Source organism: Odontesthes bonariensis, chromosome 5 (assembly GCF_027942865.1).
Source record: "Odontesthes bonariensis isolate fOdoBon6 chromosome 5, fOdoBon6.hap1, whole genome shotgun sequence".
NCBI lineage: Eukaryota > Metazoa > Chordata > Actinopteri > Atheriniformes > Atherinopsidae > Odontesthes > Odontesthes bonariensis.
The window spans coordinates 24,977,859-24,993,927 of NC_134510.1; the positions used below are offsets into that span (position 1 = coordinate 24,977,859).

General features: G+C 42.2%; 1 protein-coding gene across 2 annotated transcripts; it reads left to right on the forward strand.

Annotated features, from left to right (window-relative positions):
• The first annotated feature begins 8,010 nt into the window (after positions 1–8,010).
• Positions 8,011–16,002, forward strand: prpf3 (PRP3 pre-mRNA processing factor 3 homolog (yeast)). Of its 2 annotated transcripts, none has more exons than XM_075465602.1 (17): positions 8,011–8,172; positions 8,586–8,739; positions 8,980–9,110; positions 9,462–9,629; positions 9,728–9,814; positions 9,922–10,184; positions 10,308–10,426; positions 10,519–10,706; positions 10,827–10,993; positions 11,139–11,221; positions 11,346–11,489; positions 11,577–11,676; positions 11,771–11,884; positions 11,996–12,114; positions 14,935–15,012; positions 15,108–15,163; positions 15,253–16,002. In XM_075465602.1, the coding sequence occupies exons 2-17, from the start codon at positions 8,595–8,597 to the stop codon at positions 15,400–15,402; spliced, it is 2,112 nt and encodes a 703-aa protein (XP_075321717.1). In that variant the 5' UTR covers positions 8,011–8,172; positions 8,586–8,594; the 3' UTR covers positions 15,403–16,002. The 2 variants fall into 2 exon arrangements, with proteins under 2 accessions (XP_075321717.1, XP_075321718.1); XM_075465603.1 differs by lacking the exon at positions 8,011–8,172 and adding an exon at positions 8,335–8,397.
• Positions 16,003–16,069: the final 67 nt, after the last annotated feature.

The following is a 16,069-nucleotide window of genomic DNA, read 5'->3' on the forward strand; positions in this document are numbered from 1 at the left end:
TATTAGAAGCCAAAATATTGTGTGTAGCATAAGACTGATCTTTTTATCCAGGATTATGATTTCAGTTCCTCCAAAAAAACAAAACCAACAAAAAAAAAACCCGAAAAGGTTAGCATCACAAGCTGCACGAGTGATGTATCACCCACACCGAAAAAAAGAAGAGTGGATTTTTTTTTTTTAAAGTGTTTGAAGAACACACATAAACACACATTGCCGATAAGGCCAACAGATCTGGAGCTCCCTGACTGTAATATGGATCATCGTGGGGTTTTTACATCATAATAATCTGTAAATCTGGTGGAAATCAGTCAAAATGACAAATGCATGAGAAATGGAGGATTTAATATATCAAATGGAAAAATAACAACAATGCAACACATCTGAAGAGCTGAGCCAGAGTAACACGGAGGGGTGCTTTCAGCCCATATCTCATGCTGCATACTGAAACAAGTAGAGCGATGGTTGAGCGAAGGTGAAGGAGAACTAACAAGAAAGTGTACAAAAAAGGCAAGATTGATGTCTGCAAAAACCTTCATAGACAGGCCTTTTATTATAGTGTTAAAAACGAGAGAAAAACCAAAGTAGTGAAACACGGTGGAAGTTCTCTCAGACTGTGAGTTTCCTTTGCTGCCTTTAGCGATAGAAGCACCAAATGCATGAAATGAAAGATGAAATCAGGAGATTGCAAGGCCTTTTCAATGCTAAATTTGTCAATTTCATAAAATTAGGTTTCAGGTAAACGTCTTGGGTCTTCCGGCAGGAAAGTGATCTGATATATCCAGCAGCACTTAAAGAAAAGGGGAAATGTGGACTGATTAAAACTGACAAATAATGAGTCCTGACGTAAATCTCATTAAAAACCTTCAGGGGGTGCAAAATCTGTCAGCGCAACGCAGACCCCTACAAATCATCACGAACATGAATTAAATGAAGTTGAAAAATGTCTGAAACTACACGGAGACAGATGCATGGAGCTTTTAAATGGCTACAATAAAGGTTTAGAAACTGTCGTTGTTCCCCGGGACTCTGCAACCAAATTAAAATTAACGGTGCCACTTACAGTCGTCTGTTTCGGGTATGTTTTCCATCTTTTTATGCCATCATGCAAGTTTATTTTATTATTTTAATAACCTTGAACATTTTATGAGTGTCTTTTTATTGATTCCATAAAATGAGTTCCTTTTTTCCCTGCTCTGTGCCAATGATATTAATAATTACTGTGGACTAAATTACCGATTAATCAATCAGAATAAGCATCACTTGATCAATGAAACAATCCTTCTTTGTACGTATCTTATTATCTATTCACCCATTCCTGAATGGAAAAAGACTTATGTTTATCATTTTCTCGTCATGTCCATGGATTCTAGACGGGTCATGAAAGTGGGCAGATTTTTAGAGGGTGTTGTTTGACTTCTCCCTGCTCAGACAGGATGAAATCAGCCATGCTACACATGCACACACACACATACCAGGAGTCACAAACACAGATGCACACGCGTGTGCCGCACCCCGTCACAGAGTCTGACAAACTGACTGGCTGATTTCTTGATGGGCCCGTCTCTGACACACTGACTGGGCTACGCTACAACAACAGAGACGGCCCACCTCGCCTCCTCCCTCCCTCTCGGCCCCCCCTTGTATCCATGCAGTTTTTAGCAAAGGAGCTCTTGCCCTGCTTCTCCCCACCATTGCTGCATCCCCCTTTTCTCCGCTGAAGGATGGCAACGAGGGGCAAGAAGGGAAGGGCGGTAAGAGGATGTGTGGGGGGCAAAGGGAGGAGACCTGACTTTGCTAGAGTTTTGTGGAACATAGAGGACATTTACTGTTTTTTTTCCACTTAAATTTAAAAATAACTTGTTTTTGCACCGGCTGCACCCATCAGTTTTGTGCCTATTTGGTGAAATGACTCAGTATTTTGCGTTTCATCATACTTTCATAAAAGAGTGATTGTTAAAGCACCTTTAATGATCTTAGTTGGTTTTACTTCTCTGAGTATCCAACAAACCTGTGCTGGATTATTTGAGCATGTGTTTTCGTGCATCAGTGGGATTGCACATAATGAACTTACTGCGCCTCTTATCCCCTGTTGTGTAGGTTTTAATTGTAGGTCTGCAAGCCTTTATTGAGTTTAACAAGTTATGGGTGTCTCCTGCTCCGTGTGCTGTGCACGTAAGGACAGGAATGACACAATGAGGTGCTTATGCACTTACACCCAACTCCCCTCCCCCATTATTCAGTCGCTGCACTCCAGTGAAACTCACGTGAGGTGAAGTCACACTATGATTTTACAAATCCACACACACACGCAGGCACAAACACATGCTTTAGCACAGTAGGAAACACACGCATACTCTTACTCACCCTAAGTCCACAGGGGTTTTTAGTGCAGACCTGTCCCGAAAACAGCCCCGATGCTAATTAAAATTGCACAGTGGTCAGACCGGTGGTGGAAATCAGAGCTACTCTGAAGTCATTTCTGCCTTCCCGAAGATCGCAGCAGTGACAGGCCTTGTTGTGTGTAAGGGGTGATTTTGCCCACCATCTGTAGTCCCCATGCCTGTAATGTCACCAACTCTGAGATATTAGAACAACACTTTCAAGGACTCACGTGTGTCTCATGACATTGTGTGTGATATTTAGGACACGGCCAGGCTACAGGCAAATCAGACTCTCATCAGTTTCTTTGGCCTGGATGTGTTCTCGGGAGCTTGCCCAGGATGATGACATCTTACACACCTGCTCAATTATTCAGGCACACACAGCGTAAGGGGAATCACCAGTTTGGAGAGACTAGTGTTAGGAAGAAGAGAAGTGTGAAGAGAAGGCAGAGTAGGCAAACAAAGAGTGTTATGAATGAGAAAAATAACAAGAGATAGAAGCTAACACTGTATGTGGATGATTTGTGATGCATCACATGTAAAAGCACACACTCTAATGGGCCAAGCATCCCATGTGTGGAGTTCAGACAGCAGAAACCCCCGGGACTGTATCTTCCAAATGATTTACAGCCCCTGTCTGATACAATGAAATAAAACTGGGCCAGCATGATGAAACACACCAGAACCTTAAATTTGATTAATCAAAAAGCTTTGTGGAGGAAAATAGGGAATATCTTCAATAAAGTCATGTGTAAAGTTTATATCATTGGACTAACACACATGTATAGACTTATATCACATTGGTAGTTGAGAATATTTTGGGCAAACACCTGTTTGACTCAACAATTCGTGCTTTCCAGATATTGGACAGTAACTGCTGACTAAATGCTCGGCATTCCAGATATATAATAGATAAATTCACAAAGCTCTCATCGTACCCCATGATGCTGCATTGGACTTGTTCAGCCAGACTGGCACGTTGACATCTCTGCCAGCGTCGGTGAGTGCATATGTGTGCATGTGAGCCCGTGTATGTTTTGTTTTTCTACTGTATAGAAATGTCTGTGGCATTGTTATATTATGTGCTGAGGTGTCATTACATGATAGAGCTGGCTGGAGAGACAGAGAGGGGCAGACAGCACATGTGATGTGCCAACAAGGAATTTGGGTTGATCGCGGGTGACAGTGGGTGTGTGTGAGGTTTTTGCTGACTCGCCATTGATTTGATAGCAGCCAGATTACTTTTCTAAATGTCAAACGATCAAATAAACAGGTGGGTTTACCGAAATGAAGGTCAAGATTGTGGTGCGACATACCCATCTGAAAGTGCAGGTTTATATGGAAATGGTGTTGGTTGTTTGTTTGAGTGTCTGTTTTTTTTCCTTTAGCAGGGACGGATACATATTCCTTCCCAGTATCATACAGCCATGTGAAAAAGAACAACAACCTCTTTCAATTTGAACGTTTCAGGTATCGTGACATGATAGAAAATCATTTGGTCCTTAACAGGACTTGAAATTAGGTCAAATCAACTTCGAATGAACAACACACGATATATTACATCATGTCCTTAATTTGATGATTTTATAGCTTGTAGAACCACCTTTGGCGGGGCTTTTTTTCTATATGATGTTATCAGTCTCTCACATTGTTGTGGAGGAATTTTGGTCCACTGTTCTTTACCACGTTGCTTCAGCTCATCGAGGTTTGTGTTCATTCATTCATGCACACTTCTTTTAAGGTCCCACCACAGCATTTCAGTCAGGTTGAGGCCTGGACTTTGGCTGGACCTTTGCAGCACCTTGATTTTGTTCTTTTTCAGACATTCTGTTGTAGATTTGCAGCTGTGTTTGGGATCATTTTCCTGCTGGGATGAGTCTGAGATGCAGCTTTTGGGTTTTTTGCAGTTTTTCTGAGCTTTGTATGGTCTGAACTTGGGGTGAAATTACTAACATTACCACTCACAGGTGGTTTGGCACCTTTCTTGAGTGTTTTTCACTATTGAATAATCTTCCTCACTGTAAAATGATGAACTCTGAATTGTTTGGAAATGGCCTCATATCCCTTCCCAGATTGATGGACAGCAACAATTGTTCTCCAAGATCATAATTGATGTCTTTGGCTTTGTGTTAACACAAACCTTAATGATCCAGACCAACAAACAGCCAAAAGCTCTGCATTGATAGAGGTGATCATGATTAATGATGACCAGTTACTTGAGTGCATTTGATTAACAGCGTCTGGCTGCTACTTACCCTCTTACCTCCTTTGAAAGTAACAAGGGCATATCATGTAAAAATGAATATGATGAGTCATGTGATTTACTTAATTTTCCTCAGACTGTTTCTGCATTTTGCTTTAGTTCTTGCTTGATAGAAAAACTGCTTTTTAAAAAAGTGGGCACACTTGCTGATGTGGACTTCGTCAAGTGCATTTGATTACAAATCGGGAGCTTCCTGCTTGCCAATAACAAAACGACAAGCTGAAAATTTTGAAAACTTTCATTGATTTTACTCTGTGGCAAACGCAGCACAAATCCCATTTGGTCTAAAAGGTCATTTAAGTGCAGAGTGTCTACATTCATGTGGAGGTATTCTAATCCAAACCTGATCAAAGGGTTAAGAATTTTAGCTCTTCAATATGTAGGACCATCTTTTTTAGCAGCTCAGGTGTTTTGGACAATTGAGTGAAAAACTGTTTTTTTTTTTATGACTGTTGTGACCTGTTCATTTGTTGTTTGTTCATCTCTCAAGTGGCTAATTGGCTGAGAGCAACTTCCAAGTGTGACATTTGTGTTCGTGTCAGTAAACCAGCACATGATGTCAAAGGAACTCTGAATGCAAGTAAAACCACAAAATGTCCTAAAACTGCAAAAACAAAACAAATCCATCAAGGATGTAGCAAGAACATTAAGAGTATCCAGATCAAGCCCATGGTACTTTCTGAGAAAGAAATAGCGTATTGGATCTTCACAAAAGAGACAGTGATGGATGACTGCTCGATCCTTTCAAAGGCAAAATAAAACTACAACACAATATCCAACAAAGGGAAGAATTCTCTCCAGCTGTAATACTACATACAAGTTTGATGTTTGATGTTGCTGTAAAATAGCTTAAAGGAGAAAGTACGTTGTCCTAAATGCAACCTAAATCAGTCTAAACCAGACTGATAGGTGGAACATGGTATAGAGAAAGTTTGGAATGTCTCATGATCCAAAGCATCAAATATAAAACACTGTGAGACAGTGTGATAGCTTCCAGAGGCAGTGAGTCACGAGTGTTTGTTGATGGTTTTAACACAGAGATAAGCAGCTAGATGAGTTCAAATATATTACGACTGCTCAGATTCAGTCAAACGCAGAAGTACCGTTCTTGATACTGCAGACAGACAATGACCCAAAACATACGCAAATACAATCCAAGAGCTTTTGAAAGTAAAGAACCCATTCAAGCTGCATTTTACTTTCAAGACAAAACTGAAAGGAAGTTGGGGGCCCATGATTCGACGGATACGGTGGTTGTCTTCCAATCAGCAGATCAGACCCTAGGGCCCTTAACATGCTGACGTGTCATTTGAAGAAAAATGTAACCCCCACATGCCCCTAATATCCTTATCTATGGGTGATTATTGAAAAAAATATAAAGGAGAAAAACCGAGGTTGGGTTAAAAGGCACCACATATGTGGCAACCATTTATTTTAAAGACCTACAACAAACGAAGACAGCTGCAGTAAAGGCCAGGCAAACAATCACAAAAAGCAAAAGTCATTGTGTGGTGACGTGCGTGGCTCCAGACTTTAGATCGTTATCTGCAAAGGAATCTCAAAATGATAAAGATGAACATTCTCTGGGTGGTTAGCTGTCCAAACATATTTGAGCTCTTCCACAATAAAGAGCCGTAGCTCATAAAGATGTCCTCAAATTGGACCTCATCTAAATCTAAGGTGAAGTTTTGAAACTGATAAAATTATTTGAAAGAAATACTCAACAGTCACCACATTTTTTGAGACAAACAGTGAATATCCTAATGTAGTAACTTACAGTGTGTTTCGTTTTATAACATACCAGAGGCCACAGAGTGGGCTGGATAAAAAAAAAACACAAAGACAAAAGGGGTGGTCAAAAAGCTCAGACAAAGGATATGATAAAAGCTCTAGTAAGATTTTTTTTAAGCTGTCAGATCATTTTCCCTAATCAAAACTTGAGTAAACATAAGCAAACCAAGGGAAATCCTGGTCTGCTTATTCACATACTCATAGCATCCATGTAAACAAGGATGTAATTAAGTAAGTGAGGAGGTAAACTCTGTTGCACAGGCATGCAGTTCGTCCCGACACTTACATGAAGTTTACTCAATGAGAGCATGGACGAGGCTTGTTGTAGAGAAAGGGGGCAGACTGGCGAAGCCTCAGGCTAACTACAACTGATTCATGCTCATACTACTAGAAGTGCACTCAGTTGACCCATATTAAACAAAGAGAGCGAAAATGAGGAGGGGAGGGACTTCAGTGGAGGGAGGCAGAGATCAGTTGATAATCCCATGTTTTTACAAGCCAGTTGAATGGGTTCAAGACAATCGTGTGGTTAATGGAGCAACACTCTAGTAATATTTAACCGGTTACCACTATTACAACTAGTTATGGAAGATTGTGGTTTTGCCATGTAATCCAAGATCTGAACCAAGCAGAAAACACACCAGATAATACCTGGCTAATTGAGAGTGGTAACTGATCGTCAATAAATGCATTTTTTACCTATTTTAGATGTGAAATATTTTCATTTTTTGAGAGGGTTGATCAATAATTCTCCCCTTTTTTACTCAAAAATGTAACAAGCATTTACAGTGCTATTGAGGGGCAGCAGTATTCACTGTCTACTTTGTTAACTCTTATTGCATGCTGCCCATGAAACTGAATACATTTACTGCAGCAGTCTGATTTTGTGGTGATGCAGCTCTCCATCAGCCTCTATTCTATGCTCCTACATTAAATTGTGCTTTTAGAGTTTTTTATTTTTACATATATTTCTTTGATTTTGGATGATGCGTTTGAATAGATACAATAGCAGCAAAAACAAACAAACAAAAAAGAGCATCTCACTTAACCCCACAGCAGAATAAGCATAATGCTTTAGCAATATGTGCTATTTCTGCATTTGTAGGGGTAATCTGATTTGCCCAACTGACACTTGAGAAATTCTGGCTGCTATTTTTTTAGTTATCTATTGCTTTACATTTTCTTGTTTCCATGACTAGATACAACATTAACCTTGTACTTTGCATTATCTGTTTTCCTATTGATCTCACCTTGTCAAGGTATAGACAAATTAGTAAAGATTTTGTTTCTTAAAAACACTTTATTATTGGATCCATGTTTGATGAAAACAAAAAACTATTTATAACGGTGAACTTTCATGTTATTCATGCTTTTTGGTAAGATACAAGCTTGAAGTTCTAAAACCTTGATTTTCATATTCGTTTACTAAAAGCAAGTGTTACTTTGAGGGAAGCGAACACAAAAAAAAACTGCATAGTTCCTCACATTATAGATAGGTGGTGAAAACAAGAAATGTTCAACTGAAACGACTGTGGAGGAAAAGTCACGAAGAAGACTTAGTCTCCATTTCCGGTTCCGGGTCTCGAGGCAGAAACGTCGTGCGATCGGCACGGCTAAACAGAAAGTTATAGAGGAAACTCGGCTATTTGAGGGTTTTGCTCCTCTAAAGTCTGATTGGTCGTGCTTGGATTTTAACAGAGTATCCAGACTGAGAAAGCCTAAAGAAAAAAGAAAAAGGTTTGTGTGCTTTTTTAATGCGTTTATCGCTGATGTAAGTAGTTCGCATACAGCAGTGTGCTAGCGTTAGTTAGCAGGTAACCAGGGAGTTTTGGCGGATGTAATTGATTTGAGCTTGTGTGTTGCTCCGGGTTAGCGATGTCATGCGTCTGCTTTAACGTAATATTACTGTTAAGCTTTTAAGAGCATCAAACTTGGTCCTGATTCAATGTGTTTTGAGTGCAGGTAGGTAACGTTTGTGTTAGTGCAACCCCAGCTAAGTGGGTGAATGAGTGTTTTTGAGCTTATGTAACCCCCATTTGTGTTAGTCACGTCAGTGTGGCATTGTCCAGACCTATATCAGGGAGTCATGAAGACAGTTTAATGATAAAGTGGTGTTGCTCAGGTTCTGCGCTATATGTTGTGTTTCGCAGGATTGGAGGATGTCTCTACCAAAGCGGGAGGTGGAGGAGTTGAGACCATGGGTGGAGCGCACTGTGAAGAAAGTGCTGGGTTTCTCGGAGCCCACTGTGGTCACTGCAGCTTTACACTGTGTGGGCAAGGGACTGGATAAAAGGAAGACCACAGGTACATTAAATGACCCTTTGAGACCGTTATTTAACAAGACAAACGCAGACCAAGCAAAGGCATCTTAAGCTAAAGTTAGATTTTTAAATTGGGATAGAGAAATTATTATTTTTGCCTAAATATTTTCCTCTCATTGCAGAAGTTTGTGTGAATCCAGAAAATGTTGTCATTATTTTAAGATGACAGTAATCTAGGGATTGCTGGGTTTGTGTTAACTGTTTCACATTCATTTTCCCTCAGACCAGCTGCGTCCTTTCCTTGATGACTCTGCTGGAGGTTTTGTGGAGCGTCTTTTTGAAGCTCTTGAGGAGAGCCGCAGCACCCGTGGCAACAAAGGAGCAGGAGAAAAGCACCGCAAGAGAGAGCTTAAGGTTACTGAAGTCAAATGTTCTGAGTTTATCATCCCTGTAGAGCTAAATGACAAGCTCATTTAGCAAGCTATTAGAGCTTATATTAAAATGTACACATGCAAAATAAGTCGAGTAGAATCGGCAGGCTGAGTACTTTAAATCAAAGGTTCCATGTTGGTGTCTTATAAACAGATCCATCCCGTTTCCCCTGGTTTAAATTTAAAATCCCTGGCTTGTTTTTTTTTTTCATCCATAAAATTTAAACTTGGTTTGATATTTACATTATCTCTGAAACTAGATTATTGCTGAAAGTATGTGATTATTTAGTTGTCTACGTTTGTTAATGTTTGTGATTTGGCTGTTTGGACTCAGGACGTTTTTGGAGATGAAGCTGACGGAGGAGCAGTACGAGAAATCCCCGACCCAGGAGATGCGACAACTGCAAAGCGGAAACGAGTCCCTCGCTTTGAGGAGGTGGAGGAGCCTGAGGTCATACCCGGTCCTCCATCTGAAAGCCCTGGCATGCTTACTAAAATTCAGGTACAACAAGGGTGCAATTGACATTTATTGTATTCTAATTTTGTTGTCAGTTGATGACGATTATAATTATTATTTTTATCCTTTCGCTGTACCAACAGATCAAACAGATGATGGAGGCAGCAACTAAACAGATAGAAGAAAGGAAGAAACAACTGAGCTTTTCCTCTTCAGCCTCTACTGCAACAGTATTGAGAATATTTTTTTGTCAAAAAAAAAAAAACACTATATACATTTACAAAAGAAATCTGACATTTCAGTTTGAATTCTGACTTCAGCTCTTCCCACCCCACAGTCTCAGCTGGACTCCCCAGCAGTCTCGCGGCTTCTCGGCTCTTCCTCTGTTGCAGCTGGAGGTGGGGCCTCATCTATCGCCCCCTCCCAGGCTGCCAGCTTTATGAATGATGCAATTGAGAAGGCCCGCAAGGCAGCAGAGTTGCAGGCCCGCATCCAGTCCCAGCTGGCCATGAAGCCTGGTATCCTTGGGACATTGGGCAACACTGGGCCTCACAACTTAGTAGCACTAGCCAATCTACATGCCATGGGAATTGCTCCACCGTAAGTAACATCACAGCATAGGATAATTAAAATGAACATGGGAGAAAAGACGGAGGGGGCCATGTATCTTTCCTCTAAGAGCACGGTAAAGATAAATGGATTTTTCTGTTTGCTCACCTGCAGGAAAGTAGAAATAAAAGAGGTGAACAAGCCCACACCTCTGATTCTAGATGACAAGGGACGAACTGTAGATGCCAGTGGCAAAGAGATTGAACTCACGCATCGTATGCCCACACTCAAAGGTATGCATTCGGTTTCATTACACCTGTACCCACATATGATTTTCTTCTCTCTTTTTTTTGGGCTCTCAAACCATTTTCCTCTTCCTGTGCAGCTAACATACGAGCGGTAAAGAGGGAGCAGTTCCGTCAGCAGTTGAAGGAGAAGCCTGGGGATGATTTGGAGTCGACGTCCTACTTTGACCAGCGTGTGCCTATCACACCAGCTCAGCGTGCTCGCAGGGGCTTTAAATTCCACGAGCAGGGGCGTTTTGAAAAGATTGCTCAGAGAATTAGAACCAAGGTTGGACTCTCAAACCCTCAGCCGCTGCATGTTCTGGTTATTTGAAATCGAATATTGAGCGGCTGTTAAAACTCGGTTCATGTCTTTTGTCTCTCTTGCATGAATGTCTGCCCTCATCAGGCCCAGCTGGAGCGGCTGCAGAATGAGATCGCTCAGGCAGCAAAGAAGACAGGAATCCAGGCTTCCACCAAGCTAGCACTGATTGCCCCTAAAAAAGAAATTGGAGATGGGGAGGTGCCCAGTATTGAGTGGTGGGACTCCTTCATCTTGCCCGCCAATATAGCCATGTAAGAGAATACAGTTTAAGAACTTATGCAGCGTTTAGCCAAATCTCAGCACTGTGGTGAAGGTGTAGAACGTAACCCACACATTTGTGGGCACTATTCAACTGAAACAGAAACTCTTTTTTTCCCCCCTTTTTGCCGAATGAAGAAAGCCAGACGCAAAGTTCGAGGAGTTTGACTTATTTGGCGTGACCAACCTGGTAGAACATCCGGCCCAAATGAGTCCCCCAGGTAAGTTTATGGGTGGTTCCAAAAATGTGTTCTGAAGAAAATGAATAACAATCTCCACACTTTGCCCCATCTACAAGCCATTGCACATCAGTTAAGTTACATTTGATGTATTTTTATTTCTCAGTTGACACAGATAAGCCAGTTACGCTGGGTGTGTACCTGACAAAGAGAGAACAGAAGAAACTGAGGAGACAAACGCGAAGGGAGGCACAAAAAGAAGTGCAAGAGAAGGTCCGCCTGGGATTAATGCCTCCACCAGAACCCAAAGGTAGATGCGCACAGATCGCTGTGACCACAGACTGTTAAAATGCCAGATTAAATGAAATGTAGCTGATGTTTGTTTCCATTTTCTTAGTACGTATTTCCAACCTGATGAGAGTATTGGGGACGGAGGCGGTTCAAGACCCCACAAAAGTAGAGGCTCATGTGAGAGCACAGATGGCCAAGAGACAAAAGTTAGTAACACAGTTATTCTGTTTGTTTGTTTGTTTATTGAGAAGGAAGAAATGCCTTCGTCAAAGTTTTTCTAATTTTGTTGCCTGCTTGCAGAGCTCACGAGGAGGCCAATGCAGCTCGCAAGCTCACAGCAGAGCAGAGAAAAGAGAAGAAGGTCAAACAGCTAAGGGAGGACCTCACTGATGGCGTTCACATTGCAGTGTACAGGTAGGACTTTGTGAGGAAGGGAGCACACAGTGTAGTTAAGATGCGATCGGACATGTGCGTGTCACTCCTTGGAAGTGCGTCTCATTTAAACATCTTCCCTTCTCTGCACAGGATCCGTAACCTGCAAAATCCAGCAAAGAAGTTTAAAGTGGAGGCCAATGCCAACCAGCTGTACCTGACAGGCACAGTAGTTCTGCACAGAGATGTCAACATTGTAGTGGTAGAAGGAGGTAAAGGATCTCACATCAAACTGGCCCTTATGATGAAATGAAGGTTGTGGATGAATTGTTGCCGTTGGCGACATTTATAAAAAACAGCTTCTCTAAGATATCTTGCTCAAAATGTGAGCAACATTTCTTGTGTGTACATGGCTTAATCAGTATCGACTTTTTCAGCAGAGATGTTGTTTCAAACGAAACCTTTCAGAACACCTAAATCTTAGGTCACCTCTGGTTGGGAAGCAATGGTCAAACTTTGTGGACAGTGAAGCTAGAGGCCTTTTCAAATATGACTGTCAAGCCAATACGGCCGTGCCGTTGTTGTGCACGTGAAAGTACAGAGGTTTACACCACTTACAGATGTGTAATATGTGGTCCAAGTTGATACGCCTCTGAGCCGACACTGGAGGTAGTCACAGAGGTCTGGCAGGCCATCATCGTCGAACACGTTGCTCTGATAAATGGCGCTGTTGTCACTTGATGTGTGTAAGTGTGCACGGATGCAGGGCTCACCTGCCTCTGGCATGTGTTACCAAAGAGGAACAGCCGGCAGGTTAAGGAGGACATCTCTTACTGCACTAACAAGACAACCGATTTGAAAAGAGCTCAGGTGACTGCTCTGAAAGTGCTTTGTAAAGTCCTTACAGAGCAATTAACATCTGTTCTCATATGCTCTTTATAGTCTCTGATTGCTGTGGCAGGTTCAGTTGCCAACTCCCTGAAGAAGTCCAATTTAAAAATCCTCCCTAGTACATCCTAAAACGAACTTCAAAGTGGACTCGAGCTAATAGTGGCTTAGCTTTTCCTTAGAATAATGATATCTACATGGATTAGCTTCACCTGGATTTGACTAAGTAAATGATCTGGAGTTACTTCAGTTGGTCTGGTCTAAGTTCTGCCCAAAAAATTAGGTCAGCTGACATCCTGAATATACGCAGGTTTTCTATTAATGGATCTTTATTTTCCATTCTTGATGGCTTTGGGTATATTTAAAGCTGACAATGCCAAGATTTATCAAGCTAAAATTTTAGAAGAGTGGTTCAGGGAGCATGAGACATTGTTTTCCACACATTGATTGGCCACCGCAGAGTCCAGACCTTAAAGGGATAGTTCGGGATATTTGACATGAATCTGTATGGCATCACCATAACCAGTGTCGTGCATTCAAACTGACTTACCCCCGACAGTGTCCTGTGAGCCGAGTTCTTGTCCAGTGTTGGTCAAGGCGAAAGTAGTCCGGCTTGTTTGCTGGGGTCAAGATATTAGCGCGTTTTTCTTCCCAAAACAGTACGTGTGCTAAAGAGTGATTTATTTCATCACAAAAACCGAAGCCGGCAAAAGTCACTCCTCGTTATCACTTGGGCCCTATACTGTCTCTCATTGTGTATCAGTGCGCACGTCATTCTGACCGCGAGCTGTGCGCACGAGTTCACTTTGTTTACTGCTCGGGAAGATGTCTGACAACGAGAGCGACGAGGAACATATTGACTTCCGTTCAGAGCCAAGGGGGTATCTTTATGAACCCGTTTATACTGAGGAGGAAGTTCGCCAAATGGACTTAGATCGGGCAGAAAGAGAGAGGGTGGACAGAGAAGTGATGGAAACAGAAGCTGGAGCCACTGCTGGAGCTGCGATACCCAGGGTGGCCGACAAATCCTGGTGCACTTGTTTGAAGTGCGAAGTAATGCAGACAGAGGTGGAATGTTACTGCTGACACGAGTGGGATTTAGTTATGCCCCAGATACAAAACCTTAGATGAGGATGTCGGCGGCCGCGGGACAGCTGCTGCCTGCATCACAAGTAACGGTGACTTCCCTGCACTCCTGAATGCAGGCGTCTTGAGAACTTTTTTCCATGTTCCCAAGATCAACTGGAAGAGGCGTCCCAGACCAGCTGGACCCGATGGCCAGTTGTCTGCAGAGTAAGTGTTGAGCACTGCCAAAGAACAGAAAGACTCGTGCGCACAGCTCGCGGTCAGAATGACGTGCGCACTGATACACAATGAGAGACAGTATAGGGCCCAAGTGATAACGAGGAGTGACTTTTGCCGGCTTCGGTTTTTGTGATGAAATAAATCACTCTTTAGCACACGTACTGTTTTGGGAAGAAAAACGCGCTAATTTCTTGACCCCAGCAAACAAGCCGGACTACTTTCGCCTTGACCAACACTGGACAAAAACTCGGCTCACAGGACACTGTCGGGGGTAAGTCAGTTTGAATGCACGACACTGGTTATGGTGATGCCATACAGATTCATGTCAAATATCCCGAACTATCCCTTTAACCCCCGCTGAGGATCATTGGGATGTGCTGGAGGAGACTACGCTGCGGCCCGACTCTCACTTCATCATTACACCATCGTGGCAAAAATTTCATGCAACTCTGGATGGGAAATAATGTTGTGACATGAGCTTATTGGAATGACGCTGCACTGAATTGGGGCCATAATCGAAAGCCCTTTTCACAAATTGGTTGTAGCTCATTGGAACAACAAAAAAAAAAACCCATCTTCATTAAACCAGTACTCACACAACCCCGCATCAGTGTGTGCTTACACAGATCAACTGAGTGACGACGACGACGTTGGTTCGAACGTTAGGTGCCGTGACACAGCCCGTTTGCTCTCTGTTACTACCTCACATGCCAGCTTAGAGACGTATCGGCTTTGTTTCAGCTGCCACTCTAATATAAATTTTTATGGTAATACACAACGCCTTTGATTTGATTAAGCCAGATATGTATCTCATATCTGAAATTGTCCTTCATGTCGCAGTGACCTAAAATTGAGTTTTTTTTTAATGTAATTTGTCTCAATGTCTCGCACTGTTTTAGGCCCTAAATCCCAGAAGAAGTTCAAGAGACTTATGATGCACAGAATCAAATGGGAGGAACACAACAGTAAAAGAGATGGTAAGAGGGCTTTTACCTGCACTTTGCTCGTCATGTTCTCGTGTACACTTCATTCCAGTTACCAACTCGTGTGCTTCCACTTTTTTGTTAATTAGATCCAGACGGTGATGACGATACACGGAGGAACAACAAGTGTTGGTTGATTTGGGAGGTGAGTGTGTGCACGGGTCGCCTGCTGTCGAACCATCATGTTGGTTTATGGTAACATTCAAGTCCTAACGATTCCTCTCGGCTCTCCAGGGAACAGCGAAAGAACGTAGCTTTGGGGAGATGAAATTCAAGCAGTGTCCCACAGAGAACATGGCCAGAGAACACTTCAAGAAACACGGCACGGAACACTATTGGGACCTAGCGCTCAGCCAGAGTGTACTGGATGGCACGGATGACTGAAACCTTCCAATGGACAGCACTGTTACTGTCGGCTACCTTCAAGCCTGCAGATCCACTGCCTCTCAACTATCCCTCACTAATGACTGCTGGGTGGGGCACGTGCTTAATTAAGAGACTTGAACATAGAAAAGGAGGAAAAAATAAACTTGTGCGGATGTTTTTATGAGACTGTGTGCGCGCATAGGCAGCACATGTGTAGGTCTTGATTTCTTTGGCGATCGGCTATTCTGTCTTTTTTTTTGTTGACAGATTGCACTGTGTGATCTATATCACCCACCCAAAGCATATGAGATGATGAGAAATGGTCTGGATTATATTATGACTTATGTTTTGTGATAAAATCTCTATGTCCACTCATAATCCCGTTTGAGTTAGTGAAACAGTAAACAAAACACACACCATCTGTGATAAAAAGGCACATATTTAGTGCTAAAAACAATTAGAGGAAATCTGAGGTGATCCTTAAAAGACACATTTCACTGAAGTCCAAGTCCTCTGATGCATTTTTCTTGGAGAAACGAGCAATTTTTGGACTCGGCTGTAGCTATATTTCTCTGTAACATGACAGCGGTGGCCTTAAATAAACAAAATCCAACCGCCTTTGGTGTCTTAACTTATTTTCTAATTTATGTTTAATTTGTTGTTTGAGAGGAGTTTCACCGTCATA